At 41.2% G+C, this 18,130-nt stretch overlaps 1 protein-coding gene and 1 long non-coding RNA gene across 6 annotated transcripts in view; both read right to left on the bottom strand.

Moving 5' to 3' along the window:
* Nucleotides 1-9,304: 9,304 nt before the first annotated feature.
* The window catches only part of ASB9 (ankyrin repeat and SOCS box containing 9), an 18,386-nt gene continuing 9,560 nt past the window's right edge, over nt 9,305-18,130 (bottom strand). For 4 of the 5 annotated variants that reach the window (XM_081858773.1, XM_081858774.1, XM_081858772.1 and 1 more), the window contains exons 4-8: nt 16,475-16,582; nt 15,726-15,876; nt 14,914-15,048; nt 12,988-13,179; nt 9,305-9,480 (exon numbers count right to left, since the gene is read on the bottom strand). In XM_081858773.1, the coding sequence (XP_081714899.1) occupies nt 9,356-9,480; nt 12,988-13,179; nt 14,914-15,048; nt 15,726-15,876; nt 16,475-16,582 (711 nt within the window). In that variant the 3' untranslated portion in view covers nt 9,305-9,355. Of the gene's footprint in view, nt 9,481-10,039; nt 10,078-12,987; nt 13,180-14,913; nt 15,049-15,725; nt 15,877-16,474; nt 16,583-18,130 lie in introns of all 5 variants that reach the window. The other variant, XM_081858775.1, reaches the window with a different exon arrangement.
* LOC309340186 lies at nt 11,699-12,981 on the bottom strand. The gene is made up of 2 exons (XR_014155841.1): nt 12,359-12,981; nt 11,699-12,328 (listed from the first exon to the last, which is right to left on the bottom strand). It is a non-coding gene; the product is annotated as an uncharacterized lncRNA (long non-coding RNA).

Raw genomic sequence — 18,130 nt, 5'->3', positions numbered from 1 at the left:
ACAAACTGACAAAAACCAGCCAGACCAATGGATTTCTGAAAAAGGGATACAGACAGGAATTGATGTTGGTAAAGTTCTTTGATCAAAAATATAATTCAAGCATTAGTTCCAGGAAATAAATCTTTGCTAAGGTTAATGGTACAGCAAACCCCATTTGTTTCCCTTAAGCTATTTTCCATATTTGAATGTTAATTATGAATGTGATGGTATTGCTTCCCAGAAAGATAGGTGTCAAAAATATTGTGTTTACAATGCAACTGACTTGTCAGAGATAGTCATCAACTATGATCTCCAGAACCGCCTTGTCATAGAGAAAAGACTAATGGTGTATCAAAAACTCCATGATACTACTTTCAGCTGAAAGTAATGTGTATGCATTACCTAAAACACTGCCAGGTCATTCTTTTTCTCAATTTGGAACAAACCTGGTTTGGGGAAAATTGGATCAAAATGCAGTTTTCTCAAGAAACAACAAGATAGTTACAGGATAGCTATATAACAGAGTCAGGGATTGCAGAGTTGTGGTGGAATGAGTATAACAAAAGTTAAAATCATAGCCTGTTGTGCTGTTATGAAAAGATAGCAGCCCACAGAACACAAATAATTGTATGTTAATGCTGTATTGTTTTTAACATTTGATTGGGAGCCGCCCAGAGTGGCTGGGGAAGCTCAGCCAGATGGGCAGGGTATAAATAATACATGATGATGATGATGATGATGATGATGATGATGATGATGATGTTTTATTCAGCCAGCGTGCCAGGTGTCTAGAGCAGGTTCAGCCAATGTGGTGCCCTGTTGTTGGACTCCAACTCCTATCAGCCACAGCTGGCATGGCAAATGGTCAGGGATGATGGATCCTATAGCTCACCAACATTTAGAGAGCACCACATTGGCTAACCCTGGCCTAGGGGCTGCCATATCCTCAAATTTAACACAGCCATTATGCCCCAAAACTCATGTGAACCGTCACTGCTGTGAAGCAGAATGGGGAAAGAACCTCCATCTCACCATCTGACTAATGGAAAGTAATTGGAAATCTGTCTTGGGGTTTTCAGCAAGTGTCTTATCACATTTACCATCTCATCGTACACAAGACCAGAGGTTGGCAACTTCTTGGCAATCACTTGCTGGTAAATACTAATGACTTTCCATACAGCTCCAGGTATATTTGCCACCTGGAGTTGCCTTGAAGCATTTAGGGAATGAATCATTCAGTTACCGATTTAGCTGCCTGTACCTTAGACACAATTATAATTTTGACTATATCTGTAAATAACATATTATGCTAGTCTAATGGTTGCCAAGCAATTACAGGATAATTTATGGTGAAATGTACTTCTCAAAGGCTCAAGATTTCCACATGCTTTATTGCAATGCAGGTTCTTTGCGCAGCATGTGAGTGACTTGTGATGCTCCCCAGCCCATCTCATCTCACCGCATCTTGTTAACAGGAGCTTTGTATTAGTCATGTAATACTACATACTGGCGAGTGGACATAATTTTCCATGAACCGAAGCACAATCGAAACTAATTTGGTGCCTTCTTCCGATTAAGTATTATAGAGATTTCCACCCTGCCTTTCAAACAAATCCCCAGGGTGGTTTATGCAACTTCAGAGATGCAATAAAAACAAAAACAAAGAACAGGCAAACAATATGTTTCAAAAAGCAGAAAAAGAATGGAACAAGTGATAGAAAGCAAAGCACTGTGCTGGTTACAGCAATCATTTTAAGTTACTCCCCCCAAGTTGAGACCATGACAGTGGGTTCAGACAATCCAATGTCTCCTTTGGGATAGAAGGGCCAATGCAGGTATCAGAGGACTAAGGGAGTTGGGCCATTATATTGACATGTTTGTACATGTGATGCTCATATTGTGATGATGGGGTGTGCAGGTGGAAAGAGTGCCTCTCTTTACATCTTGTACTCACTCAATGGCGTCCCTATTAGTAGAGTCCAGGCCAGGCATTGCTCCCATTGCAATATCCCTACTTCCTCTTCATATCAGTGAATGGCAGCTAGTCATTTATGGAAGAGAAACATAAAAGGGTTCATCTGGTGATTTGGCTAGGATGAAAGCCATTATCTCAGAGATAAATAGTTCCAGAATTATCTGTAATCAAAGCTAAAGACACAGCCCCTTTCTCTTCTTCACATCTACAGAAATCTTCCTTTGTGTGTAAAAGCAGACTTTAAAGTTCAGAGTCCATCTTCCCAAACTCAAGTAAAGTGCCACATAATCTCAGAACAGTAGGAATAGCTTTGGCAATCAGGGTTCTTTTCAAATGTGGACTTGCCAAAGCATTTGTATAGCTAGAAAGAACAGTTTTGCTAGGTCTTTCTTTGCACTATACCTTGAATTACAAAAGGATTTGTTATAATAATGTCAAAAGGAACCTGAAAAGGACGGCATAATGGCATGGAAATGCACTTTATCTTGCTGAGATGCATACAATATTCAAGAGGTGCCAATGTGAATTTGGATTAGACTGCATTTGACTTGCCTAAGACTTGCTGTGATGTAGATTGCCAAATAGTGATATGTACCATCTGAGTGAATTATGTGCATGGTCTGTGTGCCAGGCCAGTGTTTGCAATAATCCAACTCATGTCATGATTGGCAGTTATTATACAAGCATCTATTGTTAAGAAAAAGAGAGAGGGGGGCAACTTCACACTACTGTCTTTGAAAGTGGTTGTCAATTGAATACTTCAGAGCTGAACAGTGGTCTGACTTCAGGAATATGTAGATCTACAGAGGTGAAAGGATTCATGGTTCCAATTTTTATCTTATTAACAACATTACTAGTAGAAAATGTATTAAGATTCAATGCAATTCATTCCTCTCATGTTGAGTATTAAAATAATGATATCCCTTATAATTTCTAAATGACTATGGATCAGCCATAGTGTTTTGAAGGTGTTACCATGACCTTTCATTTTTAATTCTCTTTTATGCAAGTTTCCATATAACTAACATGGGTAGTAGTCATAGTTAGACCTATCCTTTACGAATCTGCCCAAATCCCTGGTTCAATGGGGAAGCTGTGAATTTCTTGGCCTTATGGCTGAGGTCAAATATATAGTGTAGCAGTACAACTGTCTTTGGCCTATTGAGGCAAACCCTCCAAGTGTCCCTGTTTTCCAGGGACAGTCCCAGATTTACAGAAGCTGTCCAGGTTTCTAATTTGATCCCAGAATGTACCGCTTTTCCTTAGGACATCCCTATTTTCATCAGAGAAATATTGGAGGGTATGGAGTTATCCGACCCCTGAGCCATCTGAAGACAGCCCTGTATAGGGAAGTTTAAAAAAAATATTTAATGTTTTATTATGCTTTTATATTATGTTGGAAGCTGCCCAGGGTGGCTGGGGCATCTCTGTCAGATGGATGGGGAATAAATAGTAAAATTAGTATTAATAATATTATTATGGAACAGACATCCCTATTTTCATTGGAGAAACATTGGAGAGTATGCTGAGTTGACACCTGTATGTAACTACACAATACAATGTTCATTTAAGCATAGCATCTGCACGAGGAGGCTATTCAATTTTATTTTATTTTTAATAGTATCTGGTATGGTCCTTCCTGGTGAAAGGGTTCAGCTTGACTTGATTTGGATTGCCTCTCATGGTGCTTTATTCCTCTTCAAAGCACAACTTATCTCGCATCCTTCCAAAGGACACACTCGGTGTTCTCACCAAAAGAGAGCTACACACCTAAAAGAAATGACAAAAACAAGGTGGAGTGACTACAATGCTTTTATGTAGGAGGTTGGAGCAGAGACTTGTGCAACCAGTTCTGCTCCCATTGCGGCCAGCCTTAAAAAACCAGGACACAAAATCAAAGCAGATGGGTACGTCGAGGCCATAGGTGTCATGTGTCAGTAGCCACAGTGGCCAATCTGATGCCTATGGGAAGCTGATGAGAACTTTCCACAGGCACCTGGTTGGCCATCATGAGAACAAAACTAGATGGGTCTTCGGTCTGGTCTAGCAGGGTTTGTCTTATGTTCTTAAAGAGTGGGCATGATTCATACAGTCCCATTTTCCCAGGTCCAGCATTCCAGGATGGGACTTGGGGGGGGGGGACATTTGCCAGTTACAGGGCTTCAGACTCTTGTCTAAAATGCCTGCTACTAACAGACTGGCCTGCCCTTCATTCATTGCCCTGAGGACACAAGTGAGGACAACAGAGAGGCTGTCAACTGGCAAACTGCCTTCCTGGTAGCACTTGCTCCAATGTTTACCTTGTGGCATGGTAATGGGGGTTCCAAGGCATCAGGCCCTCAGATGACCTGGTTGGTGCAGGCCAGCTATGAAAGCAGCCGACCGAAGGGGCCACCAAAGCAGGAATGGGGCCTGGCTTTCCCTGAGGAGTTCTGTCAACCCAGATGTTCACATGTCCTCCAACATTTCTCTGATGAAAATAGAGGTACAATAACAACAACTCACCCAACTGATTGGGCTGCCCTAGCCATTCTGGGAGGCTTCCAACATATATAAAAAGAGAATGAAATATTAAACATATCCCCTATACAGGATATGTTCAGGTGTCTTCTAAAGGTTGTATCTCCCTGGCTCAGGGGCCACTTAACCCGCCAACATTTCTCCAATCACATTAGGGATGTCCTAAGGGAAAACTGGACATTCCAGGATGAAATCAGAAATCGGAATGGCTTCTGTAAATCTGGGACTGTCCCTAGAAAATAGAGACAATTGGAGAGTCTGTGTCTGTGGTGGATTTTGAACGAAGCCAGCTTGTTCCTAATGTTGCATGCACTGGGTCCATTGCTTGAATGATAGAGCAAAGCAGTTCAGGTAATTCAGTTCAGGCTGCCATCCCACTTAAGTAAGTGCCACTAAACAAAGCGAGGCTTATTTCTGAGAAGACGTGCACAAAATTGCATTGTTACCCATCTTCTTTGGGAGGAGTTTTCTCTCTGTATACTAAAATGAGCCTTCACTTCATCTGGCATTTTCCCGCTAAGACTTCTGAACTCTGAGAAGTCCATTTGCTCTTCTTTTCAGCAGAAAAGCTAACATTATCACTTCTGAAGGGATTTTGTTTGAGCGCAATGTTCCTGGACGAGTGGAGCGAGCCCGGATGAAAGGCAGTAGAAGAGTGCCATCTTGTGCTTATATTGGGAAATGTAGTTTAGGAAATAGAGGTGGTTGGGTGAGAGAGATCAGCTGTAAATGTTTAATATATGTAATAAAACTCAACGAGAGGCATGCATCTTAACTAACATTGTGCAGTCTATTGGAGACAGGGCTGCCAATTCTGTTCACTCATGTTTCCAGCCGGATAGCTCAGTTAAATGAGCTTTCCAAGCATTGCCCAAATATATTGTAGGTTCATTAGGTGTTTGCCAAGGAATAAGAAAATGGGATAGATGCCATCGATACAATGGAATAGTGTGGCCACTTGTATTTGCATAAAATTTACCCTTACTGATATATAGGTAGAGATGCAAACTGAGAAATATTTAATTAAGCAGAAATACAATATAGTAGTACCTCAGGTTATATACGCTTCAGGTTACAGATTCCGCTAACCCAGAAATAGTGCTTGAGGTTAAGAACTTTGCTTCAGGATGAGAACAGAAATCGTGTTCCAGCGGCGCAGTGGCAGCAGGAGGCCCCATTAGCTAAAGTGGTGCTTCAGGTTAAGAACAGTTTCAGGTTAAGTACGGACCTCCGTAACGAATTAAGTACTTAACTGAGGTACCACTGTACATCTCACAATAGTGAGGAAGGTTATGACAGGAGATATGTCTGTTGTCTAAATGCTATCTTTTGATGGGCCTTCAAGGCATTGGATGGAATAAGTATCTAATAAATGTGAATAACAACAACATGACTGGGTTACATGCACATGTGGTTGTATATGTCTGGGCCTTGTGTGACAAATTTATTCTCTATACGTAGCAGGGCGATGTGTTCAGACTTAACTCCAGTCTCTCCTTATGCACAGACAATGCACCAACAAGCTCCCCTTGTGAACTAGCTCTCAGAATTTCTAAGACTAATGAAAACTGTTCAGACCTTCCCAACTGTAATTTTTGAAAAGCCAGTTCTCCATAAGAATACATAACATCTGCAGTCTAATCTGCCCCAATATCTGCAGCTTTTGTTGTTGGTATCAATCAAAACAAAACACTTCAGAAATCAGTTATTCACCATGTTTGCATGGGGGTTAGCAGAATTTAAGCTTTCAAAGATAATTTTATATGGAATACTCATTTTATTGTTGTAATGCATACTGTTCAGAACCGAAGAGTTGACATTTGGTAATGCATTACCCTTTTCTTTTCATGATAGGTGAGCTTTGTCTGCAGATAATTCCGGTGCCATTTTCTTTCAGTGTTCACTAGGTTCTTCACCTATGTGCCAGAACAAATTTATCATACCCTCTAAGTCCCAGTTCTTCTAAGCACCATCTAGAAGCCTCCCAACTAAGAACCAAAGCCTGGTTGTGTCAAAATCAATAGCAAAACATCAATTGATTTCTATTTAGAACGATTTGAAGTCATATTGAATATACTGTGAGTGGGGTCAGGCATGTAGAAAAATGGGGATTTTGTCTTACCTTTACCTATTATTTCCTTATTTGTGGACACAGGTGGTCTGCTTATTGGATTGCTCCTCTTCCTGACCACAGACAGGGCTTATAGAAGCATAGAACTGAAGAGTTGGAAGGAACAAGGGTCACCTAGTCCAACCCCCTGCAGGAATATTTTGCCCAGTGTGGGTGTCAAACCGGAGACCCAGAGATTAGGCATCTCTCTGGGAGAGGGGGGCTTCCCATGGACCCAAACGAGGCTTGAGCAGTCCAACCTATCAGAGAATTTAGCAGCCCCACTGAATGGCACTGGGTCAAAGAAGGCTAATCTAGCCTAGTTCTAGAGACCTCAAGAGCTTGCCTCCACTTTTCATGGCATTTTGGTAATTATTATTATTATTATTATTATTATTATTATTATTATTATTATTTATACCCCGCCCTCCCCAGCCAAGGCCGGGCTCAGAGCGGCTTACAAGCAATAATAAAAACAAGTTAAATGATTACAACTTAAAAACAAAATTAAAAATACAACATTAAAATATAACATTTAAATATTAAAATGTAGCCTCATCACAGGAGGAGAAAGAAAAGAAAAAAGAAAGAGAGGGAGGGAATCAAAGGCCAGGCAGAACAACTCTGTCTTACAGGCCCTGCGGAAAGAAATCAGATCCTGCAGGGCCCTGGTCTCATGAGGCAGAGCGTTCCACCAGACCGGAGCCAGAGTTGAAAAGGCCCTGGCTCTGGTTGAAGCCAGTCTAACTTCCTTAGGGTGTTGCTATTTATGGACCTTGAGGCTCTCCGTGGGGCATACCAGGAGAGGCGGTCCCGTAGGTAGGTAGGTAGGCCTAACAGAGCTGCAACCCTAATATGGATTTCAGGTATTGTTTTTCAAATGGGCCAGCACCTATTTTGTTGAGAAACTGCGAGCCTTGAAATATTCAAAATACCCCTTTTCATATTTTTGTGACTCATTCATAACAGCACTGCACTTCCCATGGGGGGAACTTTCCCGCTGACAACTTTGCAATCCCACTGACTGAAGAGGAACCAGGCAGTTGATGCCGTGCGCAATTGTTGCTTACCGAATTAATTCTCTTTTATCACCATCCTAGGCAAAGATTGCTCAGTGACATCCCGCACCACACTGGGCAACATCAATTGCAACACCCTTTCACATGGTTTAACTCACCACCCTGACAGTTTGATGCAGGTAGCCTAGTCTGGAAGACACAGTGCACCAGCCTGAAAAAAACACAGTACAAGCAAGAGCTGTTTTCTCAAAATGTCAGAGATAAAAATTACATGAGAAAATAGGTGGCTGGAATTTTCAGGGAACTGGCACCGTGATCCTCAAATGGTGGCCACAATCCAGTTAAAAGTTAGTCACGTACAAGCTCCACTGAAAGTAAAGATGCGCAGCACAATCTTATGCATGTTTACTTGGAAGTAAGACGCACTAGGTTTAAGGAGGCTTACTCCCTAGCAGGCTTGTTTAAGACCAGAACTTTGTATTTGTCACTAGTAATATGCTTCATTGGCTTCAAAAGAACTTAACCATTGTTAACTTTAGTTGGATCAGAACCAATGTATGAAAATAAGCCTGCTCATTTTGGTACATGTACTGCTATGTATACATTTTCCTTACAAGTTTCAAAGCAAATTTATCTTTCATTATTGGATTCAAAGCGGGGGCACTTGACCAATTTCTCTTCATTTAGAGAGGGAGTGACTAAGACCTTTTCAGGGATGAGGAAGAACCTTTTTCAGCCTGACAGCCAAATGTCCTTGTGGACAACCTTTCCTGGGCCACATGTTGATTGTGGGCGTGGCCAGAGGCAAACAGTGGGTGGAGCAACAGGTGAGAATCTTACCTTTGTACAGTAGGTGACATTTGAGCTATGTAAAAATCAGATGTTTACACACACACACCAAATATCTCCATAACAGACAAGCACTACGCCTTATCACAGTTCAAGGAGACATTCCAGCCAGGTGTAAATTTTTGTGGAGGATGCATTGTAGGACAACTGAGGGGTGTCTCTGAGGAAGAGCTGTGGCCTGGGGAGAGTCCTGAGGGTCAGACTGAGACATCTGGATTGGGCCACATTTGGTGTCTGGGTCTAAAGTTCCCCACCCTTGGCTCATATAATAACCGTACAGTGTTATTACCGGTAAATAACAGTTGCTTAGTGAAGTGTTTTAAATGCTACAGTCTGGGGTTTTTTACTTGTTCAGTACATAGGTTGACAAGGATAGAAACTGTGAGGTCATAGATGATAGATAGATAGATGATAGATAGTTAGATAGTTAGATAGATGATAGATAGATAGATAGATAGATAGATAGATAGATAGATAGATAGATACATGATAGATAGGTATAGATTGATTGATTGATTGATTGATTGATTGATTGATACACACACACTTTCTCTCTCACACACACATACACACTTGCCCAGTTTTTCAGATCCAGAGTCGAGTCCCTAAGGTTGGATGGTGCCTTGTATGCCTCTTTCTGGCAACTCCTGCAGCCAAGCTGCTTTCCTTTGGACCACACCAGCGAGGCCAAGAGGAGGGTCTTGTTGTCTCTGCAGCCCAGGACTTCCACAGATACTGCCCAGGCTTATGTACCATGGAGGTCACTTTGGTGCTGCTAATATAGCGGTTTGACTTCACCCCTGGAGGCATACTCCATTGTCTCTTGAGACAGACAGCTGTCAACAACAAATATGCCTGGATAAGAAACAACACTTTAATAACCCATCAGGCAAAACAAAACACTTAAAGGTACAACAGAAACCGTTTCAGCTCATCTGGTAGCAGAAGTTCACTCATTCTCTGTCGCTGTTTGCATCCCAAGGACTTCCGTATGCAAAGGCGGCACAACTGCATCAAGGAGAAGGGCCCTGGAGAGGGAAAGAGGCCAAAGATACAAGCAAGGTATTATTGACTTCATAACACTTTCCCACAAAACACCGTCTGCAGCTGCATCACAAGGTCAGCTTTTCTGAGACCCGGAGCAGCTGCACTGAAACAAAACAGCTTTGAGTTCTCTGTTCTCTCAGTGCACCTGAAAGCTTCAAGAAATTCTTGTGTTTGACTTTTTCCAAATTGAGATATATTGTTCAAGGTCAAAAGCAAATTACTGCATAAGAGAAATATGGGCTGAAACAAAGACAAACTAAGCAACTGACTGTATTACGAAGGCTATTGCTAAATGGGCAATGAAATAATATAAAAATAGATTTGATTGTCTGTAATCTTTGGGTCTATAATCTTGAAAAAAAATTGCAGCAACCAATTATTGCTATACGGCTTTAAGATGAAAGTGAAATAGCAGTCTTCTGGAATAACATTGATTTTAGCTAAGTGGGCCATTCTACTTTCTCCAGCCCCAAATGGTGATAGAAGTGGGATTTCATCCTTGACCATTATCTGTGGGAAAGAGTTAAATACTGCCTTTACCTCAATGAATTTGCAATCCTTTTCTCCCCTTGCTGAAACTGCAGGGCAGGGTGGAGGGAGAGAGAAAAATAGATACAAAGGAGAAGGTCAGAGTGATAGTGCTGATTTCTAGACAGGAGAGATAGTCTATAGAACAAGAAGTTGCTAGTGCAAGTTCTGCACAGCTCATAACCATCCAGGAAAGCAAATGAATAACAGATCTCCTGGGGGAAATACATAGGAAGTTAATTGGGTTAAAAGGGTAAGATTTTCTTAACTTTGGGGGAGGGGGGGGGACAACCTCAAAGCTGAACAGAGGAAAAAATGGAAGGATTATCTTTTGATTATGATATCATGCAGAGCAGATGCTCAGTGTGGAAGCAGCTTTTGTCAGCAAAAAACCCCTAAATTTATCCCTCAGCTACATTAGTGGTTGCAGGGGTCTCCCCTCTGATATAAAGTCAAAAAACGAATTTGATGGGAACAAAAAGTTATCTCTCTCGGCCCTGACACCCTGCATAGAGTAGCAGGGAGCAACAACACTATGCAAGAGTAGAAGCAGAATACAGATCTCTAGGTCGCTCAAGTAAATGAACAGCAGGCAGAAAAGGGAAAGCTCTCCTCTGGGGCCATGATCCAATGCTAACGGGGGAAATTGCCTTTCCAGCGTCAAGGACTACATATCTGGATGTGAGCACAGTATAGAGATTTTCCAATGATTTAAAAAAAATAAAATAAATCAAAATACTTATTTACATACAGCCCAGTGCCGGATTTACGTATAAGCTAAACAAGCTATAGCTTAGAGCCCCACTCTGTTGGGCACCCCCCAAAAAAATTAAAGGGAAAAAACCTGGATGTACATTTCCAAAATATATGTAAATGTGTTTGCATTATTAAGTTTGTTGTGAATAAAAAATCATTTTAAGTTAGAACTTAACAATTAATTCACTATTAATATACTTCTTAATTTTATTTCACTATTAATATACTTCTTAATTGTATTTCAGTTCAACAATTACTTTGATAAAATACATATTTTGTCATGTGCAAATGGCTTTAGATACCTATTAGGTCTATAAATTACCATATAGCATATATTCAACACAAAAAACAGCGACAATTCGTTGTTGACAAAGGACAGCTGGACATATAAAGGGCCCTATTACCTTCAGTAGCTTAGGGCTTCAACAAACCTAAATCCAGCCCTGGTACAGCCCATTTCAAATGTTCAAAATGCTTGGCATATATTATATCACTAATTTTAGATGGAATGTCATATCATCCAATAACCAGTTTCTTATTGTGCCAGTTTGTGATAACCCAGAGGAAAGCCAACTCTATCCAAGATCATACGTGGAAAACAACGATGCTCGTTTGTTTGTTTGAATGAATGAATGATGTGTGTTGCAACAGAAATGTTAGAGCTGCCACACTGAAGTCAAACATCTCATTATGATTTAACGGAGCTGAGCACAGTCATTCATATCCACTATTTAGCTCTCATTAGCAGCTATGTTATTTATCTGCCAACTGCAAGATGAACGTCGTATTTTCTTACAAAACATGGTAATTAAATATGGCAACAGAGCTTTTAAAAGCCTTTCCTCAGTGAGATTCATACTTGCGGCCTTCAAAACATTTCACAATAGTATAATAACTATACATAGATAGCAAGAGTTAGGCTATATACATATTTCATCTTTTATTTATCCCTTGAAATGATTCCACACAGATGCAACTATGTTGGCAGGAATAGTCTACTGTAGTACATCAGGCCTATACAGCAAACCTTCTATGGCTTCATATGAGACATTTACACTAGCGTTACAAAAAAACATCAACCCACCATCATTTATATCAGGCATAGGCAAACTCGGCCCTCCAGATGTTTTGGGACTACAACTCCCATCATCCCTAGCTAACAGGACCAATGGTCAGGGATTATGGGAGTTGTAGTCCCAAAACTTCTGGAGGGCCGAGTTTGCCTATGCCTGATTTATATCATACAATGCATATCCCCTAGTGTCTGTATATAACATTTTGATCTAAGTGAATATGTGTGTCTAAGTGTGTAGACGTAGATATAAATATTTGCATAAAGAGTCAGACTGAGCTTACAGTCTCCTATCCTGGAAAACATAACAAGCACGATCAATATGAATTAGTTTTATGCTCATCAGGATATATGCAAAAGGAAATATTAATTTTGTGTGATAAGGAGGGTCCCCAAGTTTGCTTACAGATCTGAAACTGGTCTGTTTTTCTTTTATACTATCTGCTGTATTCTTTCAATGCAACAAATAGTATCTAATAATAATAATAAATAATAATAACAACAACAGCAACAGCAACAACAACAACAACAATGAACCACATATGCACAAGAAAATTGAGTCTATTTTGATGGGTATAAATTTGCTGAAAAGAAGTGCATAACAGAAGGGAACCTGCTATCAAAGCATTCACATGCTATTGTCACACCAGATGATGCATATTGGCGGTACATCCTACAAGGCTTTTTTCCCTTCTTGGAGCACTTTCCCACCCAACTTATTTCTGTTTCATACCAAGAAATCCGGGCGTGGATACTAGTCTTTGAACAAAAATCGCAAAGTGTAACAAGGATAAAAACCAAGGTTTCGGAGTTACAAGAACACACAGTTCTCCTTTCTTCTGAGACCTGGATCCTACAAAGATGCCCTTGATTGTGTAGCTATTGCCATGTGTACTCCCTAACATAACTTCAGGGTCACATTGTGGCATCAGTTGTTGTAACCAAGTCGAGTTATCTGCAAGGTTTTTTTATTATTTAGCTCAGATTAACAAGTATAATTAACAATGTGGTGGGAGAAGAGAGAGAGAAAGAGAGAGAGAAAGAGAGAGAGAAACAGAGTGTGTCCTTTTCAAAGCTTGATTCAGCACCCTTAAATACTTTGAATTTGAATGAAACCAAGATTAATAGGCACCTTCTCTCTGCAGCAATGTCTGCACCGGCGTGTTGTTTGGAGGAACCAGGTCTGTTGGCTTTTTGCCCTCGGCATTCACAGCCCCGATGTCTGCTCCAAACTCAATAAGTAAATGCACTAAGTTAGCATTGGAGGTCTGAGCAGCCATGTGGAGAGGGGAATTCAGTCCTTTCCCAGTATTTGCACTCGCTCCTGGAGGGAGAAAAGGAAAGGAAAAAGTTAAAACTAGCAAAAGCTGCAGTTCCCCATATTCTTTATTACCTCTGGTCAGTTTAAGGATCATTTAAGGCTCACACAATCTCCTCCTATATATGCACATTAGTTGTTGGGGTTTTTTTAGTTTAAATTTCAACTGGCTTCAAGCCTGTTCACGGACTTTGGCTTGCAGCCAAAGCAACGTGGAAACTGAACACGCATGAAAGGATTCGGGGATGTTCACAAAGAATGATTGATGCCTTTGCACAGTACAGGTCCCACTGTTCTTGACAATTAACCTAACAAGCAAATATTTCAGCCCACGTAGGTTGTCTCAGGCAGGTGTTTGAGTTGGCAGGAGAACACAAAGGAAACTGTAGAAAGCTACAAGGCAAAGTTCACTTCTGTCTGTGCACATTTTGTGTCAGTTTAGCCAAACTTGAGGTACTCACTCTGGTTTCATTAGGTGTGAATCTCTCAGTTCGGCAACTCAAACGTCCTGCGCGGCTTCCACTTGAGTGCAAGAATCTCTTGCAACCAATCAGAAGCTGTGCCTCGGTTGCCGAATATTTCAGAAGTCAAATGGTCTTCCAGTATGGATTATGTTCGACAACCAAGGTTTGACTGTATATGTTATTCTACTGTAAGGCAGGAACCTGTGCACTCCCCACCACCACTAGGGGACAGACAAACTGACAGACTCACACACACAGAGAGAGAGAAAGAGAGAGAGAGAGAGAGAGAGAGAGAGAGAGAGAGAGAGAGAGAGAGAGAAGCTGCACTAAAACTTCCATTATTCCTGATCATTGGCCATGCTGGCTGGGGCTGATAGGATTTGGAGTTTAGCAGGCTTCTCACCCCTGCTACAAGAGTATGGTATGTTCCTAGTGGCCTTAAGTAAATCTGCAATTTTAGTGCAATCTGTGCAAGGAGAATACCCTCTGTACTCCTGATTTGAGGAGAGACTGTGGCCCAGTAGGCTTCACATGCAAAAGGTCCCAGGTTCAGTCCCCAGCATCTCCACAGCGGGTTGGGAGCCATCTGACTGAAACCCCAACCACTGCCAGTCTATACTGAGACAAACAGAGCTAGATAGACAAAAGATCTGGTTCATATAAGGGAGCTTCCTGTATTGCTATGATGGGGTGGACAGGTTCGAGAAGGGGCCTATGAGCATTGGTGGTTTTGTGTTTGCATCGGCCACGGCCACCTCTGAGTAAGGAGAACCTTGTTGTGGTGGATCTAACTTGTTAAAATATGAGCTTATTTATTTCAGTGGCTGCTGTCCAAAGAGATACCCTGGGATCTGTTAACTGTTATTTCCCTTTTGGGGGTGGGGAATTCCCTTGCTGTTTTGTTGGGAGCTGCCGAGTCAGATGGGCAGCATATTATTATTATTATTATTATTATTATTATTATTATTATTATTATTATTTTACTGTTACAGATCTCCCCAGGCTGGCTCATAACCTTTCTTTTGTGCGTGGATGATGTCATTTTGGCTTCATAAGGATCCATCTTTGAAGAGGGAGTTTGCTATTGGCTTACAAGTCAATAGGTGCTCTCCAGATGTTTTAAACTACAATTCCCATCCAGATGTTTTAAACGACAATTCCCATCAGCCCCAGCCAGTGTGGCCAAAGGTCATGGATAACTGGAGCTGTAGTCCACAATGTCTGGAGACACCATGTTGCCTACCCCTGATGCAAGATATAACATTTTAAAAATTACCTGACTCAAGTAATTTTTTGACACAGTCCTCTTGCTGGCTCTCACAAGCGACGTAGAGTGGAGTACCAAGATGCTTTATGTTGTGATCAATATTGACTCCGTGAGATACAAGGGCTTCCACACATTTGGTATGACCTTAAAGGATTACAGGCAGTTTATAAGTCGTATCAAAACCAACCTGACGACTAAAACTTTGTAGCCGTGATAGAAATCAGCAAGGCTTTGCTGTCTTTTCAAAAAATTTCCAGTTTCATCCACTCTCTTTGTCTCTAGCATTAAGGTTTCTTTTTCTGCCAAATTTTAATGAACCTATTTGGTGGGATCAACGGTTGCTGCTTCTGCACAATGAAATTCAAACAAACATTGTTTCCCGCATTCTCTTATTTCCTAACCACCCCAAGAAAACAGGGCTAGCCCTCTTAGAAAGTCAGTGTGATAGAAGTTGTGCTCCGTGATAACACTAAACCATCGTTTATCATTATGGTAATAAGCCTACTCTCTTCCTGGACTCACACCCTCCCCTCCCTCCTTTGGTGCATCTGTGAGGTAGTGATTGGAATCACTTTCTGTTTCAGATTAACTGCAGTTAGGCGTGTCACCCAAACCCTGCACTGTGGTTGATGCTGGTTAGTAAAAACAAACCTGCTGCATAAACCGTGGTCATACATACACATCACAGGTGGTTTTATCTGCAACCCATACCGTGGTCATACATACACATCACAGGTGGTTTTATCTGCAACCCATGCATTCAAATGAATCAATGGATGCAAAGATTGTGTTGGCATAAAGGCACATCTGCTGACATTTACCTCGCTTAGCAGCTTCGTGGATAGGTGATGCCAGATCGCAAACGGCATGGGGGCTGGCTCCATGCTGCAGTAACAGGTTTAAGCAGTCTACACTGCCACTGACACAAGCATTGAACAAAGGGGTGTTCCAGTCAATGGTAGCCATGTTCACCTGAAAGGAAAAGAGCCAGCAATGTAGCTGTTGCCTAAAGCGGTGGAACAAACATTGGGAAAACAGCCATACAACTGAATATTTACTAACCACCCCACCTTAAGTCATTTTGATGGCATTAAGCATGACATTTTCATCAGCCAGAAATAAGCATATACCACCTAGATTTCAATTTGAGACCTTCTTGTTGTTTTCAGTGCTAAGACACAGTCCTAAGAATGTTGATAACAAAGCGCTTTGGAGCATTATCAGAATGTGGTTTGCTCACACCCTGTTCCCATCCAGCCAAGATCAGGGGCAATGACTTTCAGAGAGATTCCAGCCCCTGGCTTCCTTTTCTATAAACAAATTACTGCAGTCAGTCAGCAGCAACCTTGCACATAGCATATGCAATTCTAGAATATTTATTCTATTCTTAATAGATTGTCCTGGCGGTGATTGGGAAGGGTTTTTTCCCAACCACAGATTGGTCAGTGACAATGAGAAAGTAGTGCCGTGGGGGGGGGGGTGTCATCATTGGCATGGCTCACTTTCTTGAGCTATCAGGGCATCTTATTTCTGAATGCACCCAAATCGTAGACATCTTCAAGTTACTCACATTGGCCCCGTGTTTTAACAAGACACTGGCACAGGCAGAATGTCCCCCTAAGCAAGCTTCGTGAAGAGGAGACACACAATCTGCCGTCACAAGATTCACACTACTTCCCTGATTTAAAAAAAGAAAGAAAGGATAATTAGAGGCTGGTCCCTGCATTACCACATAAATCTGAAATGTTTTATGTTGCCAGCAGTGCAAGTCCATTCACTACTACTCAGAAGCACGTCCCATTAATTTAAATTTAATGAGGTAAGTGTTGTGTATAGCATCACAGTCCTAAGCACCGGGCGCACCCTTGGTCTCAGAGACGGTAGCGATAGTTGCTTCAGTTGCGTAAGTCCCACTGACGTGAGGAATGATTGGTTCACTCAAGGGTTATTCTTGATATGCAAACTAACTTCAACAATGTTGCATCTGCAGAATGCAGATGTCTTGCTTCCCTATCTGTCTATTCCCAGTTTCCTTAGAAATTGTAGGGGCCTTTTTGCTAATCCACCATTATTAAAAAACTGAAAATGAGAACATAGGAACATAGGACACTGCCTCAGACCAATGGTCCATTTAGTTCAGTATTCCAGACACTGACTGGTAGCTAGTGATAGACAAATCTGTCAGCTTGTTCTCTCATTATTAAATTCTCTCTCTGTTCTCTCATCTTAAATTCAGCGCTCGACATTTCTGCAGCAATGTGGGATTTTATTTATTTTTTAATTCTCACAAAAAACCACCAGCATTTTCGTGCAAATTTCTCCTAATAAACACATTTTTATATGCAGTGTCAGCTAATATACATTTCTGTAAGCAATTTCCCCCTAACAGGACGCATTTTATAAATATAAAATTGCACTCTTTCATCTAATACATTCATATTCACATTCTTTGGTTGGAGAACTACATTGCAAAGTTCAGAGACTCTGCACAGCTGTTGTTAATATACTACTGCATTAGTCAGCAGTGCCATTCCCCACACCCATGTTCCTTTTGCAATGCCTATTTACAAGTAAATTCCACTCAGGAAGGTTCATCCCGATGCTAATGACAAGCCTCTTGTTTGCAGTTTCAGCTTGTTGATCTGGGCTCTGATCTAAACAGCCTTTGTAAATTTCCGCAATGTCCATTTCTTTTCCAGAGTGGTGGGGGTGATACCCTCTCATTGTTTTCTCTTTTCTTTTTCAAACAGTAAAATGGCATTATAAAAAGAAATTAAGTTTCAACATTTAAAAATGAGAAAAAGGAAGTGAGAGGAAATCAGTTAAGTATGGCTACCATCCTAACTTGACAGCAAATCCCATGGCACTCAAAAGGACTGATTTCTGACATGGTTAGAATTGCACTGTAAAACTCTGCCCCACACCCTGCTACAATCCTGGAAAGCGAAACAAACACCGGGGGAATTAGATAGGGTCTGTTGCAGGCTTATTAACTACTCGCCCCTAGGCCTGGATCAAAAGCAATAAAAAGTTCATCAATAAAATGGACTGAACTTGCAAAGAGAGAGTGTTCAGTTTAAAGGCACTGGAGCCCCGAAATACCGTAATAGCATTTCACCTGCTCACCCTGGACAAGCTGATGCTGCAACTGCATCTTATTGCAAAATAATCACTATAAATTGAGGGTGCAAAAACTTGGGAGGTTTACCCATCAAATACTAGACTG

This window comes from Podarcis erhardii (genome assembly GCF_964252035.2).
Source record: "Podarcis erhardii genome assembly, chromosome: 4".
NCBI lineage: Eukaryota > Metazoa > Chordata > Lepidosauria > Squamata > Lacertidae > Podarcis > Podarcis erhardii.
Note: the sequence above shows the minus strand (reverse complement) of the source record. Positions and strands in the feature narration are given on the sequence as shown.